Source organism: Cryptomeria japonica, chromosome 7 (genome assembly GCF_030272615.1).
Source record: "Cryptomeria japonica chromosome 7, Sugi_1.0, whole genome shotgun sequence".
NCBI classification, from domain to species: Eukaryota; Viridiplantae; Streptophyta; class Pinopsida; order Cupressales; family Cupressaceae; genus Cryptomeria; species Cryptomeria japonica.
Window position 1 is genome coordinate 806,516,493 of NC_081411.1, and position 12,081 is coordinate 806,528,573.

A 12,081-nucleotide genomic window follows, 5' to 3' on the forward strand; every position below is an offset into this window, starting at 1 on the left:
TCCTTAGTTGATAAGTTAATAGATATACAAGTAAATCTAGATGATCTAACCTCTCTTCTAAAAAAACCCGAGAAATGCTACATGAACTTCAAAGATTCCATCACCCGAGTCAAGGTCATCACAAGTCATACTAAAGGACCTGATCAAGAACAGATGAAAGCAGTTCTACAGAATATCGAGGACTTCATGTAGCAGAATCAAAAAGAAGTATTTGGCAACACTTAGTATTTTTCATAGTTTAAAATTTGTATATGCATTTTTGAATAAGACTTTAACACTTTAAGTGTCATTTTGTATTTAAGCTTTTGCACCTAGGGAATGCACGAATCCAAAGTCAAATAAGACTCTTTATTTAGTCATAGTTTTCCCTAGATTTTTTCAACGCACCTCACCTATATATATGAGATTGCTTATTGTAATTTATATCTAGAATCTTTAATCTATATGCCAAAACTCCGTCGAAGTGGAGCAAAAAGTGAAACTTTGTGTTCCTATTGTTATTTTGCAAACTTGATCAAATAAGAAGAAAGCTTTAACATCCAAACCGTGTTGGATTCATTTGTGGTTTATGGTGAGAGTGTTCTTATGTCATTCTTAATATAAATTCTTATTTTGCTCAAGTAAAGGTGTTGTTGAGAGAGTAAATAGTAGAAGAAATTGTTGATTTGTGAACTTTTTGTCATATTTCAGTTCGTTTATATAGAATTAGGAATTAGTGAATGTGATATCATCTTGAAAACTTTGTGCTTCATATTGGTACTTTCAAGATAAAAGTTAGCTGAAATATAATACGATAGCACCTTGAAGACTTTGTGCTTTAATGTGCCATCTTGTAAAAGAAAATCTTAATTTGAAGACTTTGAGCTTCATATTATTGTTTAAGAAAAATATTATCGTAATAAGGAATTAACTTAAAAACTTTGGGATTTGCTTTGATTTTTTTAGTTAACATTGGGTTACAAAAATATTTGTAAAAAGGTTGATAGGATAGCAATGAGTTTTAAGCCTTTGAACTTAACCACTCTTTCGCGTCTCGGAGAAGCAATGGAGAACTTTGGGCCTTTATAGAAACTTTGTTTTTTTCCCTTGTTTGTATTTTAATCATTTCCTACATTTTGAATTAATTTGTAACATTGAAATTGTAAGAATTATTGCTGCGCTATATTGTAAATTCTTTCCTGAAAAAAGAGGAGAGAATAACATCTATTTTGAAAAAGAAGATTGGATGATGCACCACCCAAGTTTAGTTTAGAAGTTGAAACTCGTATCTTATTTTAGAAAGGTAGAGTAGTGAATTCAAGGGGGAGGGGGGGGGCTTCCCTTAGAAATTAGGAGATATTTAATCTCATTCGCTGTGGTTGAAACCACAATTTTGTAAACTCTCCGCTAGTTTGCAAAATTTTCAACAAACATGCCCAACATAGGAAAATTTAGCATTAGCAAGGACAGCTCTGAAATTGCAAATCATAGGAAGGATATAAGCAAATTGTATTGTCTGTATGCTTTGATAGACCAGACTGGTCTAACAAACATTAGAAGTCGTCATTATGAGAATTCAAATGCTATTGTCGAATGGTGTGCAGGTTGCAGTTCTTTGAAACTTATTAACATAACAATTGCATTGGCAAAAAAGAAAGCATATGGAAGCTAAATTTCAAGCAAATGTTGAACCTTCAACTTGAAATTAAGCTTTCATGCTTTTAGTGTCATTCATAAATAATGGAATGTAAGCTACCCCAATTTCAATTTGAAAACTTACAATCCATTAATTAGCTTCAATCAAGATTGATTTACAATAATTTGTTATTAAACAATTCTGTGCAGATCAAATCAACATGTGTACTAATTATTGAACTAAGTTCAAACTGTAAAATAAGCTTGCAGTCTACTGTGAGAAAACTACTAGAATACTTTTCTCCCATTAAAAATAATTCTTAGAGCATTTCACGTTTATTGAGAATACATGATTACATACAAGGTATATTGTTGACTGCTAGAAGTGGTTCAAAGTCAATTATACCAAATCTTCAGCAAAACTTGAATCACAAGCTTAGATTGTGTTAGCATCTCATCTTTGTTGACAGTTGACAGTCGACCTCACCAGAATATGGAAGTTCAATGCAATCTTTGCCATAACATGAATTTTCAACATCCTAGAGTATAATGTGAGTCATGAAAGGAAAATTGTGAAGAAGAATGGCTGTTTTGGAAGTCTGCAAGTTTGGATTAATTCATGGGTTGCAAGAACATGCTGAAAATGGTGTTGCTGTCTTGTATACAATAAGTAACATATCATTGATGTAAGAAAAAGAAAGTAGCCTAAACAAAGGAGCGCTATCCCTTGAATATCATATATTTTGAATATTGAGCCTCTTGTACAGAACAATGTGAAAAGTTTTGCAGTGTTTCTACGTCTCCATTTCATCACTCAACTGAATTTGGTATGCAATTAATTTTCAGATGCATTAATAGTGCTGTTGTTATTTTCAGCACATGTGAAGTTTCCAGAATCCAGCTGCATAGTAACTGGGCCATCATTAACTAAATGAACCTATTTGAATTGTCCAACAAAGCATTACTTGAAATTAGTTTAACTTTAAACATGTCATGCACAAATTTTACTAGCAATGCAAAATCAATGCCTTTAACATGAAACATTGGCTTACTTGCATCATCGCACCAAAAATCCCATCTGCACAAGCAACATTGAATAAATAAAATTTAGACACAAGAAAAATTATACACTCGAGGCCCTAAAAAAACTGATCTGAATGAATACATAAATTTTAAGCTATATTAGTCGAAAAGAAAACGACTTACAGAAGAGTCAGCATAAGACCAGGAGGCACATATCAAAAAGAACATCCCAGGTCCAGTACACATTATAGATAATTAAATTATAAAGCAAGAACTAAACAATAAACAAAAGTTTAAAAAATAAAGAAATAACCAAAAAAAATTAAAATTAATAGAAAATAAATAAAATAAGAAAACCATCACAACAGAATATCTCTATAGGTCCAAGAATGCAGAGATAGCATAACCTGATAATCCATGCATAGCTAAGAGACCATTGATGTGAAAAAAAATCCACAAAAATCAATGCCTTGAAACATCTGTGTAAACTAAGATAACAGCTCTGAAAGGAACTTGAAACTTTGCAAATCGCTATAAAACCCAAAGACTCATCATAAAGAAGAATTATCACACGAAAAATGTAAGACATATTCACTGATGAATCTAAACAGATATTACTTACCGACTGTCCACTTCAAATCTCTCCATGGGTAAAGTGGTTCTAACATCATGCATATGAAAGACAAAGTCATCTTCTAAATTTTTCTTATAATGATCTTGAATCTCTTTACAGGATTCAAATCAAATTCAATTCTTGCTGTGAGGTACAATTTCCAAGTTGGTAAGAAAACTGTTTTCAAACAATCTTTATTACCTTGTTGAAAAGGCAAATGAGAGAAAGCAGTTTTCTCCAGCAAGGGATTGGCCATTATTGAGCAATGCATACAACAACCTAGAGAAGAGGTGAGTAGTGTCCCCTTTTCATCTAATGTGGGACTTGATAGCTTGTCAAGCACAATATAATACAAGCCACAAAAGATCAAAAATCTGGCAGGCATTGTAGGAATGAGTTGGCCAGCCCCAAACCCAATTATCTATCCTTGTCACCAAAGAACATGTTGAATGCAATGTATCAAGATCAGATATTAATATTCATTGCCATCACAAGCCTTGATGATCCAATTGGAAGACTAACCTGAGGCATTTCGAAAATTCCAAGAAAATAAAAGGCAATGCTGAAATATTCCTCATCCTTGGCAATATTGATAACAACAAACTGCCTAGACTTTCTATTTGGAAGAAAGAAATAAAGAAATTGTAATAATTCCCATGAATTACTAGATGATGTCAATGGGACTTGAAAAGTAAAACCCCATATTTAGTACTCTGGTAAAGGACCTAGATGCAAGGTACATCATAAGGGCAAACAAGACGAGGGAGTTCAACCAAAGTACTAGGACTCAATGGATACTCAGGAAACTCATCCAATCCCAAGGCAAGCTTGGTCTCCTGAGGCTAGGGGAATTGAGCACAAAACCTAGAGAATTTGCCTAAACTTGTCAAACTCACTAGTCCATTCGCCGAGTCTGACAAACTCACCAAACTCAGGAGTCCTGATGCCAAGATTTCAACCAGAAGAAACATGGTGTGAAGTGGCAATTCATCACAAACCAATTGGATGACCCTCTTTTCAATACATGGTCACCTAACATCACGAATTGTTGAATGTGGCTGACATTCAACAAAGAAAAAATCTTTGATAAACAACTGAATGCTTGTGTGATTTTTGTTTGGTCATGCAAAGCTTGTTGCTCATCTTCATCACCTTTTGTGTTGAATTCATCTGTACGTGACTCCTCTCTCTTATTCACAATCTAGCATGTGGCCTCTCTCTCATTCACAACCTTGAACTGTTGGGCATGATGAACATGAGTATACAGAAGTATCTCTTACCAAATTGCTTCACCTCTCTTGTGCCATGTCTTGCCAGCCTGATTGCATCTCTAATAAATTCCACAAGAGGAATAATGGCATTCCAACGTCATATCTCTCACTATTGCATTGTCAGTAGCAATTCTACCATATGGGTACAAAAATTTTGCTATCTGCCTCCCTTCAAAAGAAGCTTGATCAACATATTGGACGAAGGATTGTAGGTACTCAATAGGGAAGGAATCAGCCAAAGCCATGAGCATGCCAGTGATTTGATATTGTAGTCCAAATCTGCTTCTGTACTCATTTGCTCAATGTATACCTTCTGTATGTGATCAAAGTAGCTTTTAATTGCTTAGTATATTATGTCTTTAAAGTTGATCTGCTGAAATATGCATAGAAAAATATTTAAATCCTTAAAAAATCTCAATATTTCATGATTTTTTTCAATTTGCCATGTCAAAATGCCAAGTCCAAGTTCAAGTAAAAAATCAGCCTAATAAGTTTGTGCCAAGTCAGACTTTAGTAAATACGAAGTAAAACTAAGGGGGTCAAACCCTAATCCATCAAACATGGTACAAGTAAAATTAGCCACGTGAAGGAAGGACCCCTTGGTGAAACATGAAAATGATAAATATCAAAGCAAGAAACCATGAGAGGAAACCAACACTATCACATCTTTGTAGTAAATATTGAACCAATAGAAACAACATCATCATCTATCAACATGAAAGAGCCAAAGGAGCATTTGAAAATACTATTAGGGAAATTTCTAGGTTGAGAAGAACAAGATGAAAAATTCTACGAGAAAGCATTGAACTTTCCTTAGAACCTCTCCATCCAATGTCAATGAATTTCTAGAAATAGAGAAAAACATGTAATGTTCCTCCAACTTTGTGACTTTGGTTTTGGAAAAAGGAGAAAGCCATCGATGTTGAAAAAAAGAAGATTCACTATGCCTTAGTAGTAATGATCAAACAAGATTCTCGTGCCATTGATTTATCTCTCTCTACACAAGGATTAAATGTATCAAAGGGACGCTTAACATCTCGAATCCTTGTGATGGGAGGAAATGAATAAGCAATAACACTAATTGGTCTACAAGTCTTCTATAAGGATCTAGATCTGAAAATGCAACTTCTCAAAGAAAAAGAAACATAAAAGTACTACCATTTGGATAAAGAAACATAAAATGCAACCTCTAATACAAGTACTACAATTTGGATATATATATATATATATAGTGTTCGATTATTGCCATTGATGTCAAAGGGCAAAATCAATGGCATAATAGATGGAGGTATTGTGCCAAATTTATGGCACCAAAATCAAGATTTTGTTCATCAAGAAAGGAAATTTAATCATCAAAGTGCAGCATCCAAGTTGAAGTGGTTAAATAAAAAATCCAAAAATTATATTATAATTTGGGACAACCCCCTCATAGATGCCGCTCCTTTGAAAGGGTGTTAAATTATTTTTTTAAGTGTCCCCAAAGAGGGACGACCTCCCTAGATCCTAGTGCTCACCTTGCGAAAGGGAATAAAGAAATAAAAAATATAAATACACATTAAGTGCTGCTGGCCGACCTTATTGAGGAGGCATGACCATTGGATGAAGAGGCACAATTTGGGGTTTACATAGAGATCCTTTTGTGGACAAAAGATATCATTCAAGCACATTTTTCAGTGTGTGAAGGGCCGAGTTAAGAGAATATTACAGCAGATCTACATTACTTATGTGAGCAGATTTATGAGATTAAATTGATCTCATTTTTGTGAAGATTTAATAGTGAAATTATGCAAGAATTCTAAGTGTATGTTGTGAAGACTTGGAGAATGTTTAGTGCAGAATTGTGTGAAGATTTATTTCAGATTCATGAGCATTTTTTGAAGATCATATTGCAGATCTGAGGGGAGATATTTTGCATACTTGAGAGCAGAGTTTATAAGGCAGATTTTTGGTAGAGTTGTGAGCAGTTTTTGAAAGTGATTTAGGGCAGATCCAAGAATAAGTCACAAACATATTATTAAATTGTATTTTAAATGTTGGTGCCTTCTATTTTGAGAGATTGGGAGGTTGGTGCCTCTCATTCAAGGAGATTGGTGTCTCTTGCTGCATTGGTGCTCAATGGAGGCTATTGGTGTCTCCTATGGGTTGGTGCCTATGAAGTCATAAGAAGATCCAAATATAAGCAATATTTTTCCATAGTTTTCTCTAGCAAGAGTTTCCACGTAAATTGTTTGTGCATCTTGTGTTCTCTATTGTTAGATCTTACTTGTGTGGATACTTTTGATTATTGCTCTGTGATTGCTAAAGTTTTAATAAGCGAAAAGTTGTATCATACCAATTCATTCTCCCTCTCAGTATAAGTGTGTGTATCATAACAGTGGATAGGACACTTCCAAATGAGGTGCTCCTTAGTCTCAACCTCCTAGAGGAGGAAAAGATGGCAAATCTTGTCACCCCATCAAATATGATTCCCTTTCCCAATGTGTTATCCATGCGAGGTACACCCCAAACTAGCTAAGAGGAATTCTTAATTCGTGCAGCCAATAATAGGCAAGATAATCAAGTTAACTAATGACACCATCCATGTGGCCAATCCATAAGAAATGTTTAGCATAGAAATCCAACTTGGAATTGAACATCCATGAAGAGGTCCATAGTTGCAATGTATTATTAGTAAAAATCCTTAAGATTTTATTGATGAGCTTTCAAGAAAGAAAGCAATGAAGGGAATCCAAGGAATACCTAAATAGAGGAAGCAAATCAAATAGAGATGGTGATAGATTGAAGTAATAGACTAGCTTCAAAATAACAACATTGACATCCAATAAGGCCCAAAGTAAAAAATTATCTTTAATAGAAAAAAGAAACAAGTAGCGGATATAGAAAGGGAGCTTAAAGATACACTAAAGACAAAGGGGCTGGGTGGTAAACTTTTCTTGGATAATACATCGAGGCACCATCTATTTGCAATGAATCATACAATGAAGCCTAAGTCTAGACAATTTCTATACAAGCCACCATGACCCCAAACTTATAGATGCATGAAGAAATGTAGAATTAATAAGTGCATTGAACTGATATCTTGGAAATGTATTTCAAAACACTAGGACTTTGTTGATGTGTTTTGTATGCACTACATGCACAAAATAAAATACCAAGGTATCTTATCCTCTCTTGAAAAAAATCTCCTCTTATCCTAAAACCTTGTGATCATACAAGGTGACACCAAGATTCCAAATGTCAAGCCTTGACGTGTGGATAAGCTCAATGGGTGATGTGATATTGTTGGAATCACAAAGGGGACTTATGTCAATACTTGAACCCCTGCTTGAATGCTATTGGAACGTGGAATTTTACTTGATTTGAAAAAAAAAAGATAAAAGAATGAGGGTTTAGAAAGCTAGTCTAATCCTAGGAATGTAAGAAATTGTGAATGACTTAGTGCATTTCTACTAGACTTTGCTTTGCTTTGCCATGCAAAGCAACAACTCCACAAAGCTAGTGCGATCTTCTAAGGTAATCTTATGATTTTCAAATCACCAACAACAACATAGACACCATCAATATGATGCATATCAATGGGTGAGTAGTAATTGAAGTTGAGCTTACATAAAGAGTTCGGTTGACCACACAAAGTATTTGGCAATCAACAAAATACAAGTAGTACGAACATGCATATTTCACCATTAATCATCCACAATAGCTTCCATCCATCTAATCAATATGAAAATAAATGAGAAGTAGAGACCATGCAAATGTTGAATCAACACATGAAGTTCACCATATCTTCAATGAAAATAATATGCTTCTTGCAACAAAGTCTTGGCAACAATCTCCTTTTCTCCTACTCTACTCTAGCTGTTTGCTAATGATCTATCCGCTAACTATTAACCTGCTATTAATCTTTACAAATGAGGAGAGCAAGCATTATATAGTACTCTCAATACAATTGAATGGCCAGGATCAAATCCACATCAATGGCCAAGATTGAAAGATAAAAACCCTGATTAGGGTTTGTTACACCCATTAATAACATTTAACGTTTGACCAATAATTAAATTACATTATATAGGACACATGTCCGTCCTTGAATTTCGACCAATGAATGATGAGGTTAGGTACATTGAACTTTGTGCCTCTACATGTGGTAGTTACCCCCCTCATTGGATGAGTCAAGTGCATTAAATTTGGACGTTCTAACTTGGAAGGATGAGATTGGATAGATGAAGGTGAGTTATCGCCACCTCATCTTGCTCATCCTGTAACTCATCACAAGTGTTTGTGATTTGGGTAATATCTCTTGATACTCAACATTTCCAAGCGCCTGATGTGATGATGGTGGGAGATATTCCCAAATTGCATCGTCCTCTCTAATCTGATCACCTTCACTTGAAGCCTTCATCGTGGATTACTCTCTTGCTCTACTGATAATAATTCTTGGATTTCTGGAGGAAATTCAAGATATTTGTAAAATTCCTTCCTTTAGCACCTTCACTCTCATGCTTGCTCTTTCATGACATTGATCATTACTTTGCAATGATGATTCCTTATGTTTCCCTTTGCAATGTTGATAAATCTTGGGAGTGTTCTTCATGTGGAACAATCAGCTTTCCTTTCTAGGCTTGGTATCTCCCATTGTGAAGTCCTCTCCTCTTTGAGTTGCTTCCATGATGTTTGTAGAGCTATTCCCATGTAGTAGTTGAATCCTTGAAGTGATGCCTTGATGTAGAGAAATATTGCCCCAAGCCTCCTATGCCTTGACTTGTAAACTTTGCCCTGTTATTCATAAGTTCACCTCCCAGCACCATGCATCAAGCTGCTCGCTTTAACCTGGAAAACAAAGGAATCCTTGAATCAAATACATAAGGAATAAACAATAATAACACTAATACCTCATGCTTTACACTTCTCACTAACCCCTCCCAATCCGAGAATTGTACTCTTAATCCTGGAAATGACTTTCGCTGGCATGGAACTCGTTTGTAATCGGACCTAAGGTCTGCTCACAAATTTACAGGTATGATTTTTGTTATTTCAATTCTAAGTTTAGCTTTAGGTTTGGATTCTTAATGCCTAAAGGTCTGATTTTCATGCTTTTTGCATCTGATTGCCAACAAAATCCTCTCTGCTCTGCCTTCAGCTGTGAATTAGCTCTTCCTTATCACAGTTAGATCAGATTTACCACCTATTAAAGGTCTGATTTTCATCTTTGAATACCCCAGCTGACTCCTTGTTCTTTCAAACTTGTTAAATGTCCATGCAACTCCGTGGATTTTGTCATGTGAGGGAAACTTTCTTCCTGATCGGGGATTTTAGAGGGTGCCACCATGTAGTGTGAGAAGTGGTTGGGGATTTTGGAGGGTGCCACCATGAAAAGTGAGGAGTGGTTGGGTATTTTGAAGGGGTAGTAAGGAAGTAAGGTGATGAGGAAGGCCAGGCCTTTGAGGTGGAAGTAAAAGATTCAGCTCATTCATTATTTGTCTTGATCTTTCATCAAACTTACCTTGCCACTTGATCAAATATCAATCATGCATTCTTCATTGCCAAGTCATGTATATTAGTCAACCTTGGAGATATGCCAGACTTTTGGGGGTGTCAAGACAAAATGCCAAGTATAGATGGCCTTGGATTTTGGCATGTGAGGCCAGATTTGCAATGATGGCTGGGGTTTTAGGCCTATCAAGACACAGTATGGTCGGGAATTTGGGCCTGTCAAGACAACATGTGGTCGGAGATTTGAGGCAGTGTGGACATTGGAAGGTGTACTGAAAGTGATGCAATCCACTGCCCTCTCTTCTTCAGCACTAATTTCTCCTTGCTTGATTAACTCACAGAGCATTTTCATCAATTTCACCAAGGCAATTTTGTCGTTCCTCAACAATGATAGCATTATCTCCTTTAAGACCTTCAAAATACATACTTGGCCATGCTGATCTTGGTTCAATTCATTTCAAGACCTCTTATTCATCACCTGTCTTGCACCTACCTCTTGAACGACCCAACTTTATCACTTCTTGATGTTGAATTTTGGATCAGACTGAAAGCAACAAACAGAAAATAAAACAAGAACACATAGAACACAGCAGTACCCTGGGAAAATCTTCCTCTTAGAGGTGAAAAACCCAGCAAGAATCCTTAAACTTTATTCAACTGTAATCAGCAAGTAGTTTTACAAGTCCGCTTCAATTCTTGAAGCATACATGAAACAAAACTTCAATCTAGGGCACAAACATAAGACTTATCTGCAATTTGCTGTCTAGCAGATGAAGATTAACTTGCTAACAATGTAGGATATTTTCTTCTCTAGATTCGCTGAGGTGAAGTGCAGATCACTGCCTGTGAAGTGGAGTTCCAGTCTCTAAGGAGTGTTCGCTGCCCTTAGCATTCGCTGCCTTAGATAAGTATTCGCTGCTTCAGATAAGCATTCACTGCCCTAGAATGCAGCTCCAGATTTGCTGATCAATGATGCTTGCAGAAGTAATCCACTGACTAAGGATGCTGCTCCAAATTCGCTGATTAAGGATGCTGATCAATGAAGGAAATTGCAGATCACATACAGTAGAAGTTCGCTGACCTTGCAGAGGTAATTCGCTAAGTGTGAATGTGTTATGATTGATGCTTGCATTGCCTTGAATATATATGAGCTTTTACATCTTGTTTGACTTAGGTCAGCCTTCATAGTAAATTCGTAAGGCATGTAAAGTTGGCGCCCAAAATAGGGTCTGACCCATAATAATTACAAGTTACATATTATAGGGTCGGCCCTATCACATCAACAAGTTACATTTTACATATTATAAATTATATCACCCATTTAGGGCCCAGCATGAATCACAAGTTACAACGCCCATTTAGGGCCAGACCTAAAAATAAGTTATACATTGAATTATTGCAATTATTGTGGCCAAGGCCAACAGGCCAATTAGCCACCCAAAAGTGCTAGGTCAGACCTAGAAGGAATCTGACCTAGCTATAACATCAACACTTGACAACCAAAGGCACTGCAACTCTCACTATCAAAAGGTTAAAGATAGTAAAACTACTGCCAAGCTAAGACAACTACGCTAGAAAGCAAAAATTGGGGGAGGGGGGGGGCGGGGGGCATTTGCAATGAGGCAATGTTTAAAAACGTCACAACACACTCCTAGGTAGAAAATGAGACATATCCCTTAATAATTCCATTTAACTTGCACTAGAAGAGAGATGCCCTTAATGATACTATTGGGAATATGTCTAGCAAGTACCCAAATGATTTAATCATAAGATCATAGAAAGATAATGATATTAGGAAGCTTTGTTTGATGAAATGGAAGAGGCTAACTTTCTTAAATTTAACACAATTACTAGGATGCAAGCTAAGGTATGATTAGAAATTATTTTCACAAACTTGATAAAGAAGAGGTATAGGGTAGAGTTGAGCATCTTCAATATGATAATAATAAAAAGGACACCTTAATCCAATTGTCACTTTGTTGATGAAACTTAATTTCAAGTTTTAATACAATGTCAAATTAGATGAATAACACTTCAATTATAGATTAGTCTCAAAAATTGACTTTATTC

The 12,081-nt window shown here is 35.7% G+C and overlaps 1 protein-coding gene across 2 annotated transcripts in view; it reads right to left on the reverse strand.

The window, feature by feature from the left end:
• Window positions 1-1,891: 1,891 nt before the first annotated feature.
• LOC131044447 (uncharacterized) overlaps window positions 1,892-12,081 on the reverse strand; it is a 137,154-nt gene continuing 126,964 nt past the window's right edge. For both annotated transcript variants that reach the window (XM_057977771.2, XM_057977770.2), the window contains exons 6-7: window positions 2,667-2,692; window positions 1,892-2,551 (exon numbers count right to left, since the gene is read on the reverse strand). In XM_057977771.2, the coding sequence (XP_057833754.2) occupies window positions 2,450-2,551; window positions 2,667-2,692 (128 nt within the window). In that variant the 3' untranslated portion in view covers window positions 1,892-2,449. The remainder of the gene's footprint in view (window positions 2,552-2,666; window positions 2,693-12,081) is intronic.